At 45.8% G+C, this 24,705-nt stretch overlaps 1 protein-coding gene across 5 annotated transcripts in view; it reads left to right on the top strand.

Annotated features, from left to right (window-relative positions):
- Nucleotides 1-24,705, top strand: part of LOC149313327 (sideroflexin-5) — a 112,742-nt gene that overhangs the window by 2,002 nt on the left and 86,035 nt on the right. For 4 of the 5 annotated variants that reach the window (XR_016281376.1, XM_089526461.1, XM_089526459.1 and 1 more), the window contains exons 2-3: nucleotides 11,888-11,956; nucleotides 23,240-23,317. Coding sequence is in view for 4 of the 5 variants with exons in the window: in XM_089526461.1 (XP_089382587.1) it covers nucleotides 11,888-11,956; nucleotides 23,240-23,317 (147 nt within the window). In the remaining variant the exon portion in view is untranslated. The remainder of the gene's footprint in view (nucleotides 1-11,887; nucleotides 11,957-23,239; nucleotides 23,318-24,705) is intronic. The other variant, XM_089526463.1, reaches the window with a different exon arrangement.

The raw sequence follows: 24,705 nt of genomic DNA, 5'->3' as shown, positions 1-24,705 counted from the left end.
CAAGGGGGTTAACTCTCCCCACAGACTGCAGAATCCCTCCTTTTCCCTGCCTTGCCCTAATAGCAGTGTGTCTCTTGCAGATCCAGATCTCCTGCAAAGGAACATTTCCAGAGCGGCTTTTCCAGCCGACTGGCTCCAAGCCCAGTCCCCATTGCTTTCCCTGAGGTCCGTGCTTCTGCTTGTAACTGCCAAGTGCCCCTGAAGGGTCAAAGTCCTGGTGCTATGGGCAGATCCTCCAGGATTTTGCATCCTTCCCTCCTGGCCTTGAAGTCCCTCAAAGCAACAGGTTTCCTCCTTCCCTTTAAGCAGCAGCCATACAGCAGTCCCTATGCATTCGCTGGGGTCCGGGGCAAAGGACCCTCATGAATGTGAAAAAACAGCAAATAAAAGAGCACTATTCTTTTCACCTCTCTAGGAATCTCCAGGTCCTCCAGGCACCTCTGTGGTCAGCATCTGGCAAAGGTTGGCCATAGAATTACTCTGTAGGACCCACAAATGCCTAGAGAACTCCTAGGTCATCCAGCTCAACTCTATGGTCAACTTCTGGCAGAGTTGCGCTGGAGGACCCAGAGATTCCTAGAGATATCAGTATTAAGATATGAGATATTAATATTAATATTACTATGATATTAATCAAATAGTCAACTCCGAAAGAGTCAAAGCTGCAAAATGTGTGAAGGGCCGGCTGTGGGTTTCTTCCTTCTTCCTCTGCTGCTGCTGCTGCTGCTGCTGCTGCTTTTTTCAGGGGCTTGTTGTCCCTTTGCTAAAAGCAGCATTTGGCTCCAGAGCTGCTTTAGGAAAGCTTTTGCTGGCAGCGGAGGCTGGGAAGGATGATCATTTCTGAATAGAGGGATTTCTGGAAAAGAGGAAAGGGAACAAAGGGAGAAATCTCACCAGTGGAGGAGTGTATCAGGGAAACTGTGCTAGAAAGTTTGGGTTTAGTTGGATTTTGTTGGCCTCTAGACACAAGCAAAAATCCATCAGAGATACTTCTGTTGGCCAACCCAAATGCACAATATACAAAACGCAGAATACATAAGAAAGAGACTTTGTAGTCTTTGTGAATTAAGAAACCGTTGTTCCCATTTCATAGAAGGGGAACTGAAATTGTGAGTGGTTTGCTTGAGGACACCAGCGAGTCTTTGCCTGAAAGTTACCCGCAGCCCCTGACCATTGGAAAGCATGGAGGCTTGCTTCCCAGAGGCCTTTCATTCATTAACTATTTGCTTTATTTGCAAAGATTTATATACCACTTAGAATAGATCCAAGGGTTTCAAAGAGGAATCTGTCAGTAATACATAAGCTGAATGAAACGGTGCTTTTTGAAGTTCAAGGAAAGGATCTCAGTTGGGGAAGGCTTGCTTCATTTAGTAGACAGTTGACATGTTTTGAGAACTGAAGGATAGATGGATTGTCTCTTACTGTTATCCTATTAATGGGAGGAAGGAGGAAAAGAACCATATTTATATTAAAGTAAATAAATGGGGAAATATTGCTTGTCTGCAGGAGAAGAGAAGGGAGCCGAGTTTGGAAAACAAGGGCTGTAAAACATGAAGAACATGAATGGAAATAGGACTGGCATCCATAGTGTTTTTGTGGGTTTTTCTAGATGAGTTTGTTAGCTGGCATCTTAAGAGAAATAGCCCGAAAACCCCACAGAAACAGGATTTGTTTAGCAGCGGAACAGATGCCTCCAAAGGTGGTTAACTGTTTTGGAGATTTTAAAAATGGAGCTTGGACAGCTGCCTCTCAGAGATGCTTCTGCGGTGGATTCCTGGCCTGCAAAGGACTTGGACCTGGTGGTCTTTGGGTCCCTCTCCTCTCTAGGGCTGTGAGCTTTGTCTGTCTCCGAGGACGGCACCTTGCCTGAAGCCACTATGTGTCCTTGCAACCCTAGTGGGATATCAACTGGCAGCTGATGACCGGCGTCTTCTCTGGGATTCATACGCTCAGAGAGTTGGAAGGGACCACAAGGATGTCCAGCACAGTCCTCTCCCGGTGCAGGAAGCCTATGGCTAAAGCCTCCCTGAGAGGTGCCCATCCAACCTTTTGGAGGGTAGGAGAGTCTTTTGGAGAACGCACTCCCCTGCAAGGCGGTCATTCCCACTCTCAAAGAGCGCATACCATATGGAAGGTCCTTGTCCTGTTTAAGTGGAATCTCTTTTCTTGCTGTTGGAGGCCAGGGATTCAGGTCTTAATCCTGGGAAGCAGGAGGGACCAAACCCACTCCTTCGTCCTTGTGATGACCAATACCTGAAGATGGCTGTATCTCCTCAACCCTCTCATTCTGCTCTTCTTGACAAGTGAATTATGAGCTTCCCTGAATGCTGAGCATCTTCCCTGAATGCTGATTATTACCCGCTGGTTCCGTCTTTTGGGCATGGTCAGCTGTCCTTGATGGACTCTGTCCAGAAAAAGGTTTTCTCTGAAGAAAGGGACCTGTGGGCTGGGCAGTGGTCAACCCAGGCTGCAGCTGGTCTTCCCCATCTTTCAAGCTCCGGCTGCATCCACTTGACCTCTCTGTCAGAATATGATTGATTGATTGATTGATTGATTTAATTAATTTATACAGGTATGTCCTTTCTCTTGACACAGGACCCAAGGCAGCTTACAACAAGGTTAAAACAAGATAAAGCTAAAGGACAAAAGACTTGAGACACGATTATTTGTTGTTGTTGTTTTGTGCCTGCAAGCTATTTCTGACTTATAGTGACCTTACGGTGAAGCTATCATGGGGTTTTCTTGGCAATAATTTCTCAGAGGAGGTTTGCCTTTGCCCTCTTCTGAGGCTGAGAGAATGTGGCTTGCCCCAGGCCTTTCCTGGTGGGTTTCATGGCCGAGCGGGGATTCGAACCCTGGTCTCTGAATTCTCCGCAACACTCAAACCACTGTGGCACGCTGGGTAAAAACACAATTATACATGCGATCACATTTATCAGTAACCGTCAATTTTAAAAAGTGTACCATTTTATCATATAAAAATGCAGCCCCCTCCTGATAAAACCTCTTCTGCGCAGCCACTAAGCGTCCCTTGGCTGCTTAGACGAAAGCCTTTCAAGAAGGGCCAGCCTATAAGCAAGGTTTAGGAACATGGAGTATCTCCTTAATTAGAATTGTACTTTTGTTATTTTTCATCCTTGATTCTCTTCACAGAAGGTCTGAAATGTGTGTGTGTGTATTGGATCATATGGAAGAAATATAGGGAAATATAAAATGTAACATGGACTATAAGAGACAGCAAAAGTAAACAAAAACAAAACCCAAGTATGGATACAGACGGTTTCCTTTGTCAGTTTAAGGCAAATATTTCAATATCTAGACATCAAGGTGTGAAACAATACAAGAAAGGTCCTTGGTAAGAGTTGTTATAGATTAGAGTAAAGGAGGCACATTGATAATCAAATTACATCTAAAGCTATCTGGGTAATTACAAATCTTGGCAAGTTATTTTTAGTTCTATAAGTGAATGTTTGATATGAATGTAGAATGATGATGATGAGGATGATATGGGTCAACTGGATAAGTTGTGTTGTTGTGTCTTTTAAGGGTAACTTGTAATAAAATCTTAATGAAGAAGCAAAAGAAGGGCCAGCCTAGCTGCCTCTTGTGAGTCTTGGCTGGACCAGCCATGAGAAGCCCTTCCCTGCAGAGCCTGAGGCTGTCCTAGGCTTTCATAGGGAGAGGTGGTCTTTCAGAGAGTCTAGGGCTTCATAAGTCTTAACCATCCCTTCCTCTTTTCTCTCTGGACCGGTTTCTGCCCCCACCAGCCCTGGACCCTCTGGCAAAAGTAACGCATGGAGTGTGTCCAGAGGAGGACAGCCAACATGGTGAAGGGTCTGGAAACCCTATGAAGCCCTATGAGAGAGACTTAGGAGCTGGGGATATTTAGCCTGGAGAAGAGAAGGTTAAGAAGGGACACGATAGATATGTTTAAATAGTTGAAGGTGTTTCATATTGAGGAGGGAGCAAGCTTGTTCTCTGCTACTCCAGTGATGCAAGATAAAGGAAAAGATATTCCTCCTCAACATTTGGATTAACATCTTGACCGTAAGAGCTGTTCGACAGTAGATCATGGTCCCTTGGAGAGAGGTGGAGTCTCCTTCTTTGGAGGTCTTTAAACTGAGTTTGGATGGCCATCAGTCCCAGGGATGCTTTGATTGGGAGTTCCTGCATGGCAGAATGGGGTTGGACTGGATGGCCCTTGGGATATCTTCCAACTCTGTGATTCTCTGTTCCCTTCTGCCATCATTCTTGCAGCATTGCATCTGAGTGCTCCATCCTGCCCTGAAATCCCACTTGCATGCTTGGCTGTGCAAGGCTTCTGTTTTGATTCAGCTCTGCTTTCGGTCGCTGCAGTCTCCCAAATTGAGGTTACTTGGCCTCTTGGGGCAAGATGAGGCATACGCTTTTGGCTGCTGAAGTTTCCACTTGTGAAACGAGCGGATGAATCTGTGTTTGGTTTAGCAGATGGGTTTCTGTGCAGCTAGAGGAACCTAGCTGCATCGACATTAGGAGGAACTTCTTGACTGTAAGAGCTGTTGGTCAGTGAAAGATGCTCCCTTGGAGGATGGCGGTGTCTCCTTCCTTGGAGGTCTTTAAGCAGAGGCTGGATGGCCATCTGTCAATGGGGGTGTTCTGATGGAGAGTTCCTGCATGGCAGAATGGGGTTGGACTGGATGGACCTAGAAGTCTCTTCCAACTCCATGATTTTATGATTCTATGATCTATAGTTCCTGGTGGAAGGTCCAACTGGGTCCCCCAACTCTCAGGGCCAGGAGAATAGCAATAGCAAGTATATTTATGAGGGCAAGGAAATGTCTAATTAACAAACTGCAAGGCGCTCTGATAGCCTTGGCTGAAGAGCAGGGTATAAATAAATTATTATTGCTGTTGTTGTTGTTGTTATTATTCTGTACTGCTTATCAGTACAGTTAAGCACTTCCAAAGCGGTTTACATGTGTAAGCCAATTGGCCCCAATCAGCTGGCTCCTCATTTTACCGACCTACAAAAGGATGGAAGGCTGAGTGGACCCTGGAGCCCTGCCTGGGATCGAACTCAGAACCTTGTGGCTGCAGGACCGGCATTTCACCACTGCCCCCAGAGCTCCCAGATCGGCCAAGAGATGCAACATGAAGCACTGTCCAAATTAGAATTTAAAAGGTGTGCACTCGGTAAGCGTGAAACTCTCTATTGACCAGCGTTTGAGCTGTCAAGGTGTGCAAGCGACAGAGTTCCTCTCTGCTGAAAAGAGTTTCCTTTTGCAACTCCCTGAGAAGGCGAATGACCGACTTTTGGCAAGAGAAGACATGTTTCCTCAGTTTGCAATAATGCTAACTTTTGCAGTGCGTCGCTCCTCTTTGGACTTGTAAAAAACCCTGTCGGTAAATTGAGGAGGGCTGTTGTGTACAGAGGAGCACCTTGGGCAGCTTTAAATCCGGTTCCGTTGCCCTGAGATCTCTTACACCTCCACAGCAATTTGTGTTTACACTGGGCTAGAGAGGCCTGGGAAGTCTTAAACTGGTGTGTGGCATTTAGCATAATGACCCCTGGGCAGCAAACTCCCTTGCTTGTCCAGTCCATTCTTCCCAAGGGCACAGAGCCACTTTGGCCCCATGTCTCTTGGCTAACCTTAGGTAAATTATGTTCCAGTGTTCAACACCCCTCTTTATAGGGCACCCTTGTTGACACTGGTTCTGGTGCGTTGATATAATAAGGGAATAACGATTAGAAACGTCCTTCTGACACTGCGCAGGATCTTCGGCTGCAAACAACCTCCGCTTCCTTCCACATCCCAAAACCAAGGAAATTATGTTGATGTTTTATGCACAGGTGTTTTATGCACAACAACTTCCAGGTAAATGCAGGTTGACAGCTAAAGGAGAAAAAGAAACCCCTGCCCTTCCATCTTCCACAAGGATGTAGGGATGGGAAGCCCCACCTAAAGCAGGTAGGGAGGAAGCCAGCATTTGAACCTATCATCTGATCACAAGAGAACAGGTCTCGCCATGCCTTTTGCTCTGGGATACCTCTAAGGCAGTGCTCACACGTCATAGGTCTGCCATTTTGCAGAGTCCTGCAAGGGCTTTTCAGCTGCATCGGCTGCATCTTTCCTCCTCTGCAACCTTTGCACAAACCAGCATGGTCCTTCTTGCAGGGGTGACGTATTTGCTTATGCTTCAGATGTTCACCCACACGGGCAGACCAGGTGGGTCTCTGGGGGACGCGATTCAAGGGGTACTTTATAACCAGGCTCTCCTGATCTGATGTCTGGATCAAGGGAAGTCATAGTGCCTCTCTGTTCTGCTTTGGTCAGGCCTCACCTGGAATAATCTTGTGTCCAGTTCTGGACACCACAATTCAAAAAGGATGGTGAGAAACTGGAGCATGTCTAAAGGAGGGCGATTAAAATGGTGAAGGGCCTGGAAACCATGAAGCCCTATGAGGAAGGACTTAGGGATCTGGGGATTTTTAGCTTGGAGAAGAGAAGGCTAAGGGGTGATATGATAGCCCTGTTTAAATACTTGAAGGGAGGCTATATTGAGGAGGGAACAAGCTTGTTTTCTGCTGCTCCAGAGAATAGGAACCAATGGAGCAATGGATGAGAGCTCCAGGAAAAGAGATTCCACCTAAACATTAGTAATTTGGTGGAGTCTCCTTCTTTGGAGGTCTTTAAGCAGAGGCTGGATGGCCATCTCTTGAGGGGTGCATTGATTGTGAGTTTCTGCATGGCAGATCAGGGTTGGACCGGATGGCCCTTGTGGTCCAACTCTGTGATTCTGTTATTCAATCTAGACACCTCAGCTCCCTCGCAGTCTAGTGGAAATTCAGTCTTGGAGAGTGATGGAGTCTCCTTCTTTGGAGGTTTTTCAACAGAGGCTGGATGGCCATGTGTCCCAGGGAGGGCTTGGCTGGTGTCTTCCTGCACGGCAGAATAGGGTTGGACTGGATCAGGGTCCTTTTTGGGGTCTCTTCCATCTCTTTGGGTCTATGATGTTTCTTCGTGTCCTCTGCAACCCAAAGCTGTAGCCTAAAGTCCAGATTGTTGAGTGTGCATTCCCAATTTGAATCATAGAATCATATACTGTAATTGAAACACCTTTTTTGCCCGCTTAGGGTACGAAAGAAAACCTTTGGACCACTTTGAATGAGGGTTCCCTACTCTGCAAGTGCCAGACTTTGTTCTTTCCAGCAGACCCCACACTCCGGCTCCATCCTCTGCAGATGGAGGAATAGAATTTGCCCAGTTTTGCAGAAAGAAGAGGGATTGTCGACTCTTTGGTTCTATGCTTCTATGAGTCTATGTCTTCTGTCCCTGGCCTCCAAGTGTATGAGGACTTCATGGCTGGACGTTCTCAAGGTGTCCTTGTGGCACTTTCCCTGCAGTTCTTTATGAGATGTCTGTGTGCCCTAGAGTCCGGCTGCAGGAGGTCAGGGGTTAGCCCCAGGTTTGAATTGATTGCCTCTCTCTGTGTGTTTTGTGACGGGCTTTCTATTATTATTATCATTATTATTTTTATTTCCAGGCATCGAGCCTGAATTAGCTGAATCAATGAGTGGCCATTGAAAGCGTCCCTCCGCGGTGAATGGCTGGGAGTCAATTTTAATCAGCGAGGTCTGTGAGTTCAGGGCACCCTTGACACTGGTTCTGGTGCGATGATCTAATAAGGGAATAATGATTAGAAACGTCCTTCTGACACTGCGCAGGATCTTCGGCTGCGAACAGCCTCCGCTTCCTTCCACATCCCAAAACCAAGGAAATTATGTTTACTCTTTTATGTTTTCAATACAGCAGTTGGCAGCCAGTGCATGCTCAGCTGAGTTTGTAAAATAGCCAATGACTCTGTTTTATAGTGAAGCTTGGAAGTGTTGCATTCAGAAAGCAAAAGGGGTCTTATGCAGGTGGATGCAAAATCTGCCTCTGATGAGAGACTGTGAGGGGCTGGGGATAAGTCTATTTCCCCAGATGCATGCACCAAATGCATCTGAGGAAGCAGACTGAAGTCTAGGAAAGCTCATGCTGCCAATTTCTTTCTTTCAGTGAGTCTCAAAGGTGCCGCAAGATCTTTCTAGGTACTAAGCTTTTAAGTTACTGCAATACTAGACATTTGAAGACGAGGGAAATTTCATTTGGGTGGAGGAATTCTTATTTGGGGAGGAAAAGTCATAGACCCACAGAGTTGGAAGAGACCACGAGGGTCATCCAGTCCAACCCATTTCTGCCGTGCAGGAACTCTCAATCCAAGCACTCACAACAGATAATGGCCATCCAGCCTCTATTTAAAGACCTGAAAAGAAGGAGACCCCACCACTCTCCAAGGGAGCAGCATCTTCTACCGTCAAACATCTATTACTGTCAGAAAGTTCTTCATAATATTTAAGTGGAATCTCTTTCCCTGGAGCTTGCATCCATTGCTCCATTGGGTCCGATTCTCTGGAGCAGCAGAAAACAAGCTTGCTTCATCTTCAATGTGGCATCCCTTCCAAATATTTAAGCATGATATCACCTCTTAACATTTCCATCTCCAGACTAAACATTCCCAGCTCCCCAAGTCTCTTATCAGCCACCTACTGACCCACAATAGCAGCCACAGAACAACTTTGGTCCCCCCCCCAAATTCCCCTGCAGACATCTCTGAACATGTGGTGCTCTTGTGCAAAAGGTGGGCATATCCCCAGCCCCTCACAGTCTCTCATCAGAGGCAGATTTTGCATCCACCTGCATAAGACCCCTTTTGCTTTCTGAATGCAACACTTCCAAGCTTCACTATAAAACAGAGTCATTGGCTATTTTACAAACTCAGCTGAGCATGCACTGGCTGCCAACTGCTGTATTGAAAACATAAAAGAGTAAACATAATTTCCTTGGTTTTGGGATGTGGAAGGAAGCGGAGGCTGTTCGCAGCCGAAGATCCTGCGCAGTGTCAGAAGGACGTTTCTAATCATTATTCCCTTATTAGATCATCGCACCAGAACCAGTGTCAAGGGTGCCCTGAACTCACAGACCTCGCTGATTAAAATTGACTCCCAGCCATTCACCGCGGAGGGACGCTTTCAATGGCCACTCATTGATTCAGCTAATTCAGGCTCGATGCCTGGAAATAAAAATAATAATGATAATAATAATAGAAAGCCCGTCACAAAACACACAGAGAGAGGCAATCAATTCAAACCTGGGGCTAACCCCTGACCTCCTGCAGCCGGACTCTAGGGCACACAGACATCTCATAAAGAACTGCAGGGAAAGTGCCACAAGGACACCTTGAGAACGTCCAGCCATGAAGTCCTCATACACTTGGAGGCCAGGGACAGAAGACATAGACTCATAGAAGCATAGAACCAAAGAGTCGACAATCCCTCTTCTTTCTGCAAAACTGGGCAAATTCTATTCCTCCATCTGCAGAGGATGGAGCCGGAGTGTGGGGTCTGCTGGAAAGAACAAAGTCTGGCACTTGCAGAGTAGGGAACCCTCATTCAAAGTGGTCCAAAGGTTTTCTTTCGTACCCTAAGCGGGCAAAAAAGGTGTTTCAATTACAGTATATGATTCTATGATTCAAATTGGGAATGCACACTCAACAATCTGGACTTTAGGCTACAGCTTTGGGTTGCAGAGGACACGAAGAAACATCATAGACCCAAAGAGATGGAAGAGACCCCAAAAAGGACCCTGATCCAGTCCAACCCTATTCTGCCGTGCAGGAAGACACCAGCCAAGCCCTCCCTGGGACACATGGCCATCCAGCCTCTGTTGAAAAACCTCCAAAGAAGGAGACTCCATCACTCTCCAAGACTGAATTTCCACTAGACTGCGAGGGAGCTGAGGTGTCTAGATTGAATAACAGAATCACAGAGTTGGACCACAAGGGCCATCCGGTCCAACCCTGATCTGCCATGCAGAAACTCACAATCAATGCACCCCTCAAGAGATGGCCATCCAGCCTCTGCTTAAAGACCTCCAAAGAAGGAGACTCCACCAAATTACTAATGTTTAGGTGGAATCTCTTTTCCTGGAGCTCTCATCCATTGCTCCATTGGTTCCTATTCTCTGGAGCAGCAGAAAACAAGCTTGTTCCCTCCTCAATATAGCCTCCCTTCAAGTATTTAAACAGGGCTATCATATCACCCCTTAGCCTTCTCTTCTCCAAGCTAAAAATCCCCAGATCCCTAAGTCCTTCCTCATAGGGCTTCATGGTTTCCAGGCCCTTCACCATTTTAATCGCCCTCCTTTAGACATGCTCCAGTTTCTCACCATCCTTTTTGAATTGTGGTGTCCAGAACTGGACACAAGATTATTCCAGGTGAGGCCTGACCAAAGCAGAACAGAGAGGCACTATGACTTCCCTTGATCCAGACATCAGATCAGGAGAGCCTGGTTATAAAGTACCCCTTGAATCGCGTCCCCCAGAGACCCACCTGGTCTGCCCGTGTGGGTGAACATCTGAAGCATAAGCAAATACGTCACCCCTGCAAGAAGGACCATGCTGGTTTGTGCAAAGGTTGCAGAGGAGGAAAGATGCAGCCGATGCAGCTGAAAAGCCCTTGCAGGACTCTGCAAAATGGCAGACCTATGACGTGTGAGCACTGCCTTAGAGGTATCCCAGAGCAAAAGGCATGGCGAGACCTGTTCTCTTGTGATCAGATGATAGGTTCAAATGCTGGCTTCCTCCCTACCTGCTTTAGGTGGGGCTTCCCATCCCTACATCCTTGTGGAAGATGGAAGGGCAGGGGTTTCTTTTTCTCCTTTAGCTGTCAACCTGCATTTACCTGGAAGTTGTTGTGCATAAAACACCTGTGCATAAAACATCATAAGAGACTTGGGGAGCTGGGAATGTTTAGTCTGGAGATGGAAATGTTAAGAGGTGATATCATGCTTAAATATTTGGAAGGGATGCCACATTGAAGATGAAGCAAGCTTGTTTTCTGCTGCTCCAGAGAATCGGACCCAATGGAGCAATGGATGCAAGCTCCAGGGAAAGAGATTCCACTTAAATATTATGAAGAACTTTCTGACAGTAATAGATGTTTGACGGTAGAAGATGCTGCTCCCTTGGAGAGTGGTGGGGTCTCCTTCTTTTCAGGTCTTTAAATAGAGGCTGGATGGCCATTATCTGTTGTGAGTGCTTGGATTGAGAGTTCCTGCACGGCAGAAATGGGTTGGACTGGATGACCCTCGTGGTCTCTTCCAACTCTGTGGGTCTATGACTTTTCCTCCCCAAATAAGAATTCCTCCACCCAAATGAAATTTCCCTCGTCTTCAAATGTCTAGTATTGCAGTAACTTAAAAGCTTAGTACCTAGAAAGATCTTGCGGCACCTTTGAGACTCACTGAAAGAAAGAAATTGGCAGCATGAGCTTTCCTAGACTTCAGTCTGCTTCCTCAGATGCATTTGGTGCATGCATCTGGGGAAATAGACTTAAGTCCAGGAAAGCTTTTGCTGCCAATTTCTTTCTTTCAGTGAGTCTCAAAGGTGCTGCAAGATCTCTCTACATACCGATTCTACAGACTGACATGGCTATATCTTTGAATTCTTAAAACTTCAGTTCCTCATTTAGAAATGCAGTGGGCCCTCGGCATCTGCTGGGTTTTGGTTCCAGGACCCCCGGTGCATGCCAAAATCTGTGGATGCTCAAGTCCCATTAAATACAGTAGTGTAATAAAATGGTGTCCCTTAGGTAAAATAGCAAAATTTGGTGGGTTGAAGGAAAATTTAATGGGGGTGAGGACAGAAGTCTAATTTGAGGGGTCAGTGTCCTTCCTTTGCCACTCTCTGCCCAGTTGCTCCATCCCAGGGCTCCTGTGTTAATCTGGTGAGACATAGATGGCTAAACATGACCTCCTTGAGTGCTGCTTCCATGACTGAGCAGTCTGGGTCCTTTGTGTCTCCACAGACGTCGTTCTATGGGCGATTCAGGCACTTCCTGGACATCATTGACCCTCGCACCCTTTTTGTCACTAAGGTAAGATGCGTCCGACATAAACCCTTTCTCCGCACCCTTGCCTTGAAAATGGTGCTACTCTACTCCCAGGGATTTTGCTTTGCTGGGCGTTTTTCTCCATTGCTGCCCCTTAACTGGTTTTCTTCAGATTGAGCCTATTGCCTTGACCACCGGTCTTGGCCTTCCCTAAGGGAGTCTCTTGAGATGATCATGAAGTCCTTTAGCGGAGGCTCAAATGTAGTTTCTTTGGGCAGGGAGGCCCTCAGGGACCCTGGCCGCATGCGTTCCTTCACTTATTTCGCTCTCCTATCACCAGAGGAGATTTCACTCGAAAGACAACTTCATACATCCTAAAACCAAAGCTTAGGAAAGTTCATTTCCCAAAGTAGAGTTCCTCAAATCTCTCATCTAACATTGCTAGGCTAGAAAATATACCTATTTTTGGAGCGTGTCCAGAGGAGGGCAACCAAAATGGTGAAAGGTCTGGAAACTAGCAAGCCCTATGAGGAAAAACTTAAGGAGCTGGGTATGTTTAGCCTGGAGAAGAGAAGGCTAAGAGGAAACCATGAAGCCTTATGAGGAGAGACTGAGGGAGCTGGGTATGTTTATTCTGGAGAAAAGAAGGTTAAGAGGTGATATGGGAGCCCTGTTTAAGTATTTGAAGGGATGTCACTTTGAGGAGGGAGCAAGCTTGTTTTCTGCTGCTCCAGAGAATAGGACACAATGGAGAAATGGATTTAGTATACAGGAAAAGAGATTCCAGCTCAACATTAGGAGGAACTTCCTGACAGTAATAATACGTATATGAAGAGGTTTCATATTGAGGATGGAGCAAGCTTGTTTTCTGCTGCTCCAGAGACCAGGACATGGTGCAATGGATGCAAGGTGCAGGGAAAGGGCTTGCACCTAAACATGAGTAGGAACTACTTGATGATGGAAGATGCTGCTATCTGGGATTGTGGTGGAATCTCCTTCTTTGGAGGTTTTTAAACAGAGGCTGGATGTGTGTTTGTGGTAAATCCCTGTAAAGTAAAGGTAAAAGTAAAGGTAAATCCCTGTAGAGTGCAGCTACCCTTTAAAAGGAGGCCTTAGGGCTTTTTTACCCAGAAATGTCCTACCTTTTGTACTGAAACTTTCTACATTTGCAAACACAGAGAGAGAGTTCATCATCTGCTTCTTTAAGAGGAGAAGATAAATAGAGTTGGCATCACTTTGGGCTTATGGAGGTCCTTTGGGCCATTGGTAAATAAGAATCCTGCCCCTCAATGAAATTTCCCTTCAGCCCTCCAATTTCTGGCATTGCAGCCACTTAAACCTTCAGCATCCAAAGAAAAGAAGACAGTGGAATCCTGCAAAAGCCCAACACTAACATTTTGCAAACTTACTAAAACGTAATAAAAAGAGAGAAAGAAATCCTGTAGCACCTGGGAGAGTATTGGGGACAAAGCAATGGCTGGAGTGAGCTTTCGTGGACTCTTGTCCATTCGGTCATTGTGTATGGACAGGAGAGCCTTTCCACGCACGGACACTTTGTATGCTGCAGGACTGCCCTTTGGCGCATCGACACCTGTGTGTGAAAATTCATTATCACTTCTGACACCTGCGCTAAGGCTGAGCGAGCGTTCAGTGCTTCACGGGAGAAAAGCAGATTTGGCCATCTTGGCTTTTGGAAGTAACCTGTTTGAAGGAAGGGATTTCAAGTGGGCAGTAGCTCCAAAGGTTTGCAGAGAAATGACTGCTCTTTAGACTTAATTAACCATTCAGACGAGCCTGATAGTGGGAGGAGTTGCATAACACACATTTAATTCCTAGTCACTCTTACTCAGTTTACACAGCAATTTTGCATGGGAAAATCTTGTATTTGAACATTGATTTGGGGAGGAAGATTCTCAACATCTTTTCTAATTAAAATTTGTTACTTGAGGGTTATTTTTTTCATTACCTGTGAAAATGTCTTGCCACAGAAACCAGCCTTCAATAATAATAATAATAATAATAATAATAATAATAATAATAATAATATCCTGCCTCTCCCTGTATTGGATCGAGGCAGGGAACAGCAAACAAGAACAATAAAATCAAACATGAGTATCAATAGATAAAAGCATAACAGGATATATTAGATCCATTCCATCTATCCATCCATTCCACCCACCCTTCCTTCCTTCCTTCCTTCCTTCCTTCCTTCCTTCCTTCCTTTCTGAAAAGAAGAATACCTATTTTTCCAAACCAGAAGTGTCTTTTTGTTGGCATTTTTGGCTGTCCATGCAGCTGCCAGAGGGTCCAAGGACATGTTGCCCTTCCTGCCCTAAATGGATTTATTTAGGACATAAGGTGATGGAAGGCAATGGAAGGCCCTTAAAGACACAGTGGGAGTGTCAACACATCTGATAGTACTGATGAGGAATCTGAACTCAGGACAAGAGGCTACTGTTGGAACAGAACACAAAGAAACAGAATGGTTCCCATTTGGCAAAGGGGTCAGACAAGGCTGCATCCTCTTATCCTTTCTGTTCAACTTATATGCAGGACATATTGTAAGGAAAACAGGATTGGACACAGAAGAAAGAGGAGTGAAAATAGGAGGAAGGAATATCAACAATCTGAGATACGCAGATAACACCATAATACTAGCAGAAAACCTCAAAGACCTGGAACAACTACGAAAGAAGAAAGTGCAAAGGCAGGTTTACTGCTGGACATAAAGAAAGCAAAGATAAAGACCACCGAGGACCTTCACAAGGTCAACCTAGACAATGAAGAAATAGAAATAGTCTAGGGCCTGTTACAGACTGCCAAAATAAAGCTGCTTCGGGTCTCTTTGGAGGTATGCTGTTTAAATGATGCATGCATCCTAAGAACCCAGAAGCTGCACCAAAGCTGCCCTCCAGTGCTTAGGAATGGAGTGTGGCTTTGGCGCGACCTCCGGACTCTTAGGACCCATGCATCATTTAAATAGCATACCTCCAAAGAGATCCGAAGCAGCTTTATTTTGGCAGTCTGTAACAGGCCAAAGAATTCTCATCCCTGGGATCAAAGATTGATAGAAATGGGGACTGCAGTCAGGAAATGAGAAGAAGATTAAGAATGGGAAGGATAGCTATGAAAGAACTAGAAAAGATCCTAAAATGCAACGATATACAACTGAGCACAAAAGTCAGAATCATACAAGCCATCGTATTCCCTATTGCCATGAATGGATGTAAGAGCTGGACAGTCAAGAAAGGAGATAGGAAGAAAATCAATGCATTTGAGATGATGTGGGGCTGGAGAAGAGGGCTGAGGATCCCATGGACAGCAGCCAAAAGGACCAACAAATGGGTCCAGAAATCTCCCTGGAAGAAGCCAGGATGACAAGACTGTCATACTCTGGACGCATCATGAGAAGAAAGGACTCCTTGGAAAAAACAATAATGCTGGGAAAGGTAGAGGGAAGCAGAAAAAGAGGAAGACCACTTGCCAGATGGCTGGACTCCATCAAGGTGGGTATGAATCATGGGTATGAATTTGCAGGACCTGAGCAGAGCAATGGAGCAGAGGGAGTCTTGGAGATCTCTCATCCATAGGGTCGCCATGGGTCAAGATTGACTTGAGGGGGGATGACAACAACAACAGTAGAATCCTAGCATTGGAAGAGACCCCAAGGGCCCTGATCCAGCCCAACCCTGTTCTGCCATGCAGGAACTCTCAATCAAAGCCCTCCCTGAGATAGATGGCCATCCAGCCTCTGCTGAAAGACCTCCAGAGAAGGAGACTCCACCACTCTCCAAGGCAGCAACATCTTCCACTCCTACCCTCAGGAAGTTCTTCCTAATATTAAAGTGGAACTGATTTTCCTTTAGTTTGAATCCATTGTTCCTTGTCCTGTTCTCTGGAGCAGCAGAAAACAAGCTCGCTCCATCCTCCACCCTCAATGTGACATCCCTTCAAATATTTAATATTGATCAACGTTAGATCTAAGGTATGGGGAATCTTTAACTGTTTTGATTTCCTCATTGAATTTATGTAAACCCTCCGTGGTCATTATTTTTGTTCTCTTTATGTTCAGCATTAGGCCTGCCTTTGCACTTTCTTCTTTGACTTTCTTTGGTGATTGTTCCAAGTCTGTGATGTTTTCTGCTAGTATTATGGTATCATCTGCATATCTCAGATTGCTGATGTACCTTCTTTGCTCCTGTCTTCACTCCTCTTCCTTCTGTGCCCAAGCCTGCTTTCCTTACAATATGTTCTGCATACAAGTTGAACAGATAAGATGAAAGGATGCAGCCTTGTTTGGCCCCATTCTGTTTCTCCATCTTCTGTTCTGACAGTAGCCTCTTGCCCTAAATACAGATTCCGCATCAGGACTGTCGGATGTGTTGGCGTCATGTCTTTCCATAGCTTTTTGTGATCTATGTAGTCAAAGGCCTTGCTGTCGTCTATAAAGCACATGCTAATTTTCTTCTGGAATTCTTTGGCTGGATCCATCATCCATCGTATGTTTGTGGTGTAGACCCTAGTGCTCCTTTGTTTCCTGAACCCTGTCTTGGACATCTGGCAGTTCTCTTTCCATATGTGATTGGACTCCATGCTGCAGAATTTTGAGCATGATTTTGCTTGCGTGGGAAATGCTATAAGGTCTTTTTCATTTCATATGTAGTTTCCTTTCGTAGGTAGTTGTGCCTTCTCATGATGGGTCCAAAGTACAACATCCTCAGTTGAGTCATCTTGGCTTCCAGGGAAGAGTTCAGGCTTAATTTGCTCTCAGCCCCATTTTTTGGTCTCTTTGGCTGTCCACAGCATCCATATTACTCTCCTCCAGCACTGTATTTCCAATGTGTTTACTCTCTTCCCACCTTTCCCCTCTACTGTACAATATACATACATAGAAATTGGAAATAGGAAGCCATGGACCATGCTAATTTTTGTATTCAGAGATATACCTTTATAGTTCAGGATCTTGTTTAGTTCCTTCACAGATGCCCTTTCAAGTCCTAAACTTCTTCTGATCCCTTTACTACAGTCTCTCGCCATTCTGATTAATAACTGAACTAATAACTGACTAATAACTAATGTAAATCATCCGTGATCATTATTTGTTTCCTTAACCTGCTTTTGCTCTTCCTTCCTTGACTTTCTTCAGCAGTCATTCCAAGTATTTGCTATTTACCGTTGTTTGTATTTTCTGTTGGGTGTCTTCTGCCTATATCTTAAATTTCCAGTGTTCCTTCCTCTGGCTCAAGCCTCGTTCCTCTGATTCCAATCCAGTTTTATGAAAGGGAACTTGTGTGTCTGTGAAACACCAACTGGAAGCCTGTTGTTATGTTTTAATAGGATAGCTTATTTTAATTTTTCAAGAACTTCTTTACCATCAGGCTGCTACCTCTACATTGTAAGCTGCTTTAGGGCCCACACCGAGAAAGAGACAGGATATACGTTCACTTATATAAACGAATCAACATTCAGCCCATTGCAGTGGCTGGGCAAGCATCCTCCTTGATCAGCAAGAAAAGGAGAGGAGAAGAATGTCTGTGCCAAGTTTACCTTTCTGGACGCCTCACACAGCTGTCAGGCCAAGCAAAGCTCCTCTCTTGCTAATAGGTTGTATCGGCAACACACACGCTCCCGAAAATTGATTTCAGATTTCACCGGAGCTTGTGTTTTATCAACCAAGCTGTAATCTCTGGCTTTATGCCTTCCAAACAGCAGTTTTATTTGCTGCAGTCCTTGCGGGCAGGCGGCCAAAGAGGGCTCCCAGGAACCTTCCAAGCTCCATGTTCTCAAATTAAACCAATCAATTGCGGGAGAAGCAAAGCTAAGTCCCTACTGGGCATGTTTTCCAGCCTGCCATGCAGAAAACCGGGCGCTAAAATCAACAGCCAAGCGTGGGAGCAGGATCTGCGGCAGAAAGAGAGAAAGGCACCGTGGGGAAGACCTTGGCGCAGGGCGCATACGCCGACACGGTCCTCCATGGCTGCTGAGGATCAGGAGGAGCTTCAGGACTGCAAAGCGGAGCAGCAAGAGGCCTTCACCTGAATACATCCAGCAGCAAAGAACAGCAAAGGACCCATGAATTATTCTTAGGAACAGCAAATGCTGAAGTGGTCCTTTGCCAGCAAAGCAAGCTGCATTAAGGTCAAGAAAACAGGTTAGGCTGCAATACAGAAAAAGCTAATGTTACAGAGCCCAAACACGTTCAAACACACGCATGTACATCCCTACAGACACAAATGCTTTTTCTGAGACACAGCCGTGTTAGTCTGGAAAATCAGTACGCAAAGGGACCTTGCAGCACCTTTGAGACTCACTGAAAGAAAGAAGCTGGCATCCCTGACAGACACTTTGATAGAGAGTTCCTGCATGGCAGAATGGGGTTGGACTGGATGGCCCTTGGGGTCTCTTCCAACTCTTATGATTCTATGAGCTTTTGTAGATTTAGGTCTACTTCCTCAGATGTATGGTATCTACAGAAGCTCATGATACAACTTCTTTTGCACAGTTCGTCTCAAAGGTGCTGGAAGATCCCTTTGCATACAAATGCTTTTTCTATTTCAATTTCTCATCCATTACCTGCCATGATTATTAGCAGTAGCATTGATATCCCATCTTTTTTTCCAGTCTGGGATGAAGGCAGTTTACAAAGGTTAAAGCAGGGTTTTTTTCTGCATGCCTTCAAGTCATTTCTGATTTATGGCAACCCTAAGGCGACACTATCATGGGATTTTCTTGGAAAGATTTGTTCAGAGGAGTTTTACCATCATTGCTTTCCCATCATTGCCAGTTCTGTTGGCAATGATGGAAAACCATTCTGTTTCTCCATGTTCTGTCCTGACAGTGGCCTCCTGTCCTGAGTAAAGATCCCTCATTAGCAATGTCAGTTTGGAAGTAGAGGACTTAAACACCTTTCCTCAAAAGTAGCCCTGGGAGGAGTTGCCATAGAGAGGAAGGTGCTTGCTGCTCTTCCTGTTCTCCTCTTTTCTGGATTTCTCAGCCCCTGGCCAAAGACCGACCCTCTGTCCTTCCTTACGCCACTTTTGCAGTTTGTGCCCCCTGCGCTGGCACCGGCGTGACTTAAGAGGCGGCCGCTTCAGGGAGCCTCCGTTAGCACTTTGCTCACACTTTGCGTCTCCAAGGTGCTGCTCCAGCATTAATTAATCTTCACCGCAATGTAGGCACTAAGTATTACATTATGTTATAATTGCACTTACAGCACGTAAACTGACAAAGATTAAGCAGAAGCGCCTGGCCCAAGAAGGGCGAAGACAGACTCAGAAGAGGAGCACTCCTGTTCCTTGTACAGCCTCTTCCCACCATTTGCTGCTGGTTTTAGAGGGCAGACTGGACCTTCTGTAGGGAAAGAACTGGCTGGATCATTAAGGACAATTTCTTCAGCTCTTTCTTGGTGCTAATGGTGTTATATGCCTGCCTTTATCACATAGAGCGTGTATGGGAGGGAGCACTCTAGTTGCATAGGCAATGGAGATGAATGGTGGGTGTTGCAGTCCAGCAACATCTGGAGGGCCATGCGCTTCCCATCCCTGAGGCAGGCTACCCAAAAGCTGCAAACAAGACATCTTTAAGACAAATCCCTCTGTTGCAATATGAGATTTTAAATACTGAAGTTGACTTCATCACAGCTTCACTTGGTGGGCACATATCTACATAAATGGTGGAAGATAAGGATAAGGATGAATCATAGAATCGTAGAGTTGGAAGAGACCTCAAGGGCCATCCAGTCCAACCCCCTTCTACCATGCAGGAACTCTCAACCAAAGTATCCCCATTGACAGGTGGCCATCCAGCCTCTGTTTAAAGACCTCCAAGGAGGGAGACTCCATAATCCGAGGGAGCATCTTCCACAGTTGAACATCCCTTACTGTGAAGAAGTTCCTCCTAATGTTTAGATGGAATCTCTTTTCCTTATAATTTGAATCCACTGATTCATGTTCTAGTCTTTGGATCACTGGAAAACAAGCTCACTCCACGTTTTATATGACATCCCTTCAGATATTTAAAGATGCTGCTGTCATGCCTTCTCAATCTTCCCTTCTCCAGCCTCCCTGAGTCTGGTCACTCTCTGACCGCCTTGGCCACCTTCCTCTGGACACGTTCCTCCCTTGCAGATGGGCTGACTGTTTTTGGCTGAGTCTCTGCCTCTCTTCACCTGTTGCATCCTCCCACCTTCCAGACGCGGCGACGAAGTGACACCTTCCTCCTTCTTCGTAGCCGCGGCGCTGCGACAAACTTTGAACTTTTCTGAACTGCTCCAGTTTCCCCGGCGCGGGCGGAGGCTGTGCCCACACGCCGACAGGTGTGAGACTACGGTGCTTAAAATTAGGCTTTTAATTGCTTGTAATGAAACTGTGCTGGGCTGGCTGAGAAGATCAGCAGATTTTTTTTGTGAAGCTAATTTAGTCCATGTGACATTTCCTTGGACAGATTGCTGCTAACACGCAGCAGGGACTGTGGCAGCTGAGCTCGCGGGAGGCGGCTGCGATGTGATGGCGGTGGAGAGAAGAAGGGGAGGCAATGGGACCAGCGACTCTGGCTGCCTCCCCAGGACAGGATCCCCTTTGTCTGTCTTTATGGGACACATAGACATTATGGCCCATTGGGCTGAGAATTTAACAGCCGCCATGGAGTTAAGCATTAATTGCACTGTGGATGGGAGTGTTGTGCAAATGACACTCCAGCTGAATGCACAATGAAATGTTCCTGCACATCCATGTACAATGCACACCTCTTGCACGAAAGCACCACATGTGCAGCTTTGCTTTTGCATCCTCATACAATGATAGAGTTGGAAGAGACCCCAAGGAGGGCCATCCAGTCCAACCCCCTTCTTCTGCTGTTACCCGCCTCGATCCTCAAAATGGAAGAGGCGGAATATAAATTATTATTATTATTATTATTATTATGCCATGCAGGAACTCTCAAATCAAAGCACCCCCATTGACAGATGACCATCCAGCCTCTGTTTAAAGACTTCCAAAGGAGGAGACTCTACCAAACTCTCAGGGATTGTCTTCCACTGTCACAACAACTCTTACTCTCAGGAAAGTCCTAATGTTGAGCTGGAATCTCTTTTCCTGGAGCTTGCATCCATTGCTCCATTGTTTTTAAGTCTCTGGAGCAGCAGAAAACAAGCTTGCTCCCTCCTCAATATGGCATCCCTTCAAATATTTAAACAGGGCTATCATGTCACCTCTTAACCTTCTCTTCTCCAGGCTAAACATCCCCATCTCCCCAAGTCTCTCCTCATAGGGCTTCATGGTTTCCAGACCCTTCACCATTTTAGTCGCCTTCCTTTGGACACATGGCTCCAATTTCTCAATGTCCTTTTTGAATTGTGGTGCCCAGAACTGGACACAGTATTCCAGGTGGGGCCTGACCAAAGCAGAATACATTGGCACTATTACTTCTCTTGATCTAGACACTATACTTTTATTGATGCAGCCTAAAATTGCATTGGCCTTGTTATCTGCCGCATCGCACTGTTGACTCATGTTCAGGTCTGCCCCTGGTTAAACCTTTCCTAGTTTTTAAGAGGTCCTTTTTCCTTTGTGATTTGCTCATGAAGGGCTTGGTTTTTAGCTACTGAATACCCAAGAAAAGGCAATTACAGTTGTCACTTCATATCCACAGATTCTGCACCCATGGATTTAACCATCCTGCTTAAAAATATCCAACAACAACAAAAAAGTGGCAAACCTTGATTTTGCAGTTGTTTAAAAATAAGGATTTAATGAGACTTCAGCATCCATGGATTTAGGTGTCCCGGGGTGTGTGTGTCCTGGAACCAAACCCTAGCAGATACCAAGAGTACAAGATCCCCGCAGTTGTTTAAGGCCAAGAATGATCTTTTCCCCCTGGTTTGTTTGTGGCGTTTCCCTGTTAAACCTTAAGATGGGCTTCAGCCAGGGTTGTTATAGTAACTACAGAGATTTACTCAATAAGATTTGGAGGTTGTGTGTTGATGGCGGGGGGAACGCAACACAGGACCATTCATCGGCGCTCCCCCCTCCCCACGTCCCTTCTGCGTTTCCATTCAGAGGAGCACGGCGTGTACCGCGGGGATCGGTTGCAGGGAAGAACTTATTGTTAGCAGTTCCAATGCAATGCTAAAATAGCAAGCACAAAGAGTTCCCAAATACTAAGCAAGCCCTTCTTGCTCAGTGTTGCTTTGTTGATGTGAAATTGGGTCATTTTCCAGAGCTCCTTAGTAACCATTCACTTCCTTGGCATGCGCTCTAAGGCTGTGGGCAACATCAGAAGGACCTCCATCTTCCGAAATGGAGGACCCATCAAGTTCTCCTGGTTTTATTGTCCACCGTTTACTACTTACATGCCTATTTCATCTTCTCTCTGCATTTGGTTCGGTGGAAGTTCCTGCTTTCATGGTGCTGAAGGAAAGGGCCTCCATCATTTCAACTCAGTCCCTGTCTCTCTGCAAAAGTAAAATCCATGCTTTTTCCCCCAGAAGAAAGCCATTCCAAAAACAAAAGGTCAACGGAATGCATCCAAAGCTCTTGGAGGGAGTTCCAGGGAGCCTCTTGTGGGGTTTTCACTTTCCACCTTGACTCCCAGTTTGGGAGAAGAGGCAGGTTATGGATGGTGATGGTGATGGTGATGACGCCAGTTGTGGCTCATGAATAAGTATTTTGCAATAGTTGCTTTCCATGCAGATGTTGAAAAGGAAGGTGGATGCAGGCCTAGAGACAGGCATGCCTTGTGCGAGAGCGGAAGAGGTCTAGGATCCTCCAGGTCTACGGAGGCGTCTCAGGGCTCCGCCATGGTTGTCCCCTTGGGTCTTGCTTGTAGGGGCCACATCTACCAGTTGGAGCTCTACTAAAATTTCTCTTCCTCTGGAAGATTGGGTTTGTGGCTTGGTGATGCTCTTGGACCCAGCGCTGCTTCTGGAAAGCCAGGCTGCTGCGTTGACCAGGGTGCCTTTGCCCAGCTTTGGCTTGTGTGCCTGCAAGTCATTTCTGACTTAATGGTAGCCTGAAGCCTAAGGTGAACCTACCTATCATGGGGTTTTCTTGGCAAACCTTGTTTAGAGGAGGTTGGCCATTGCACCCTGGGAGTGTAGTTACCTTTTTACAGAGAACACAGTGGCAGTGAAATGATAAAAGACACAGTGCTATGCAAGGAAAACTCCTAATTCTAATATCTGGCTATGTGGTCTTTGGTGAGTTTAATAGACCAACGAAACAGACCAAACAATTTATTGATACCTGAAGTACGTTGCAATGAGGTTGTTTTTTTCTTTGCAGAAAGCCTTCTTCTAACAGCACTGTGTTGTTGTTTTCTTTCTCTTTCCAGAGCCGTCTTAAAGAAGCCATGCAGTTGCTGGAGGACTATAAGCACGGGAATCTTCCCCCAGAAGTCACCAACAAAGAGGTAATCCACGGGGATGAGCAATTTCTCAGCCTTCAGTGCACTGTTGCAAGTTTCTCCTGACCAACCTCATAGTCTGCCCTATGCTCCTCAAAGGCAGGGTGAGCATACGTCCTCTTTCCCCCAGACATGTCCTACATTTCATCCTTCTGTCCAGGAGGAATTCCAAAAGACCCTCCATTTTGAGCAGGGCAAAGAAGTGTGGATTTATATTTATATTACTTTTTTGATCTTTTGTTTGGTAATGTCCTACCTTTTTCTTGACTGTCTTACATTTTGCGGTGCCTTGTCCTCCTTTGCAGTTAGGACATCTGGTCACCTTACTCAAAGGTCCCTGTCCCCAATACACATATAAACCGAGGAGGTCGCTGGTTTGTTTTATGTTTGCAAAAGGCAGACAAATGATTTCTTATATTTCAGCTGCATTTGCTGTGTTTGTACAAGGAACATCAATTTCTACCTAGAGCAAAAGGAGAAAGTGTGTGTGTGTGTGTGTGTGTGTGTGTGTGTGTGTATATACAGTATTCTTCATTGTGAATTCTGGTATTGATTATCTACTGGAGAGCCTTGGAATATTTTATATATTTAAAATTGATTACTCAAAAGGCGCTAGCATTGGTTGGGATGCGATCAGAAATAGTTTGTCAGACAAAAGACAATCCATGCCTGTTGCCCCCAGCACCAGTCTCTCTGAGTCCCAGGGGCTGGAGGTGGTCAAGGAGGTGGACGCAGTTGACCCCCATCTCCTGCCCCTTCCTGGGCTTCCCAGAGGCCTTTCATTGACCACTCTGCCCTGGGAACAAAATGCATGGATCAGCCCTGTGGGTCTCCCTTGGGTCTCCCTTTTGGGTCTCCCTTTTGTGACCCTCACTTGAGGGGGTCTTTTCAGAATCTTTTTAAAAGATTGTTTGCCTCCAAATAGCCTAAGCACCTCTAGGAAGTGACCTCTCAGCCATGTCTGGTCGTAAAAAAGAACTTTTCTAGGGCTATAAATGACCCCCAGGCCCCCAAAACATGGTGAAAATGCCCCACACCAACCATATCCATATATCTATATATCTGTATCTATATATACAAAGATATACAACTGAGCACAAAAGTCAGAATCATACAAGCCATTGTATTCCCTATTGCCACGGATGGATGTAAGAGCTGGAGAGTTAAGAGATTTGAGATGATTTGGGTCTGGAGAAGAGGGCTGAGGATCCCATGGACAGCAGCCAAAAGGACAAACCAATGGGTCCTGTAGCAGATCAAGCCAGAAACCTCCCTAGAAGCCAAGATGACCAAAGCGAGGCTGTCGTACTTTGGACACATCATGAGAAGGAGGAACTCACTGGAAAAGACAATAATGCTGGGGAAGATGGAGGGAAGCAGAAGGACACATGCCA

Source organism: Sceloporus occidentalis, unplaced genomic scaffold (genome assembly GCF_023333645.1).
Source record: "Sceloporus occidentalis isolate IW3139 unplaced genomic scaffold, rSceOcc1.0.p SCAF_5, whole genome shotgun sequence".
Classification (NCBI taxonomy): Eukaryota; Metazoa; Chordata; class Lepidosauria; order Squamata; family Phrynosomatidae; genus Sceloporus; species Sceloporus occidentalis.
The sequence above is the reverse complement of the archived record's forward strand: the minus strand, read 5'-3'. Positions and strand labels throughout refer to the sequence as shown.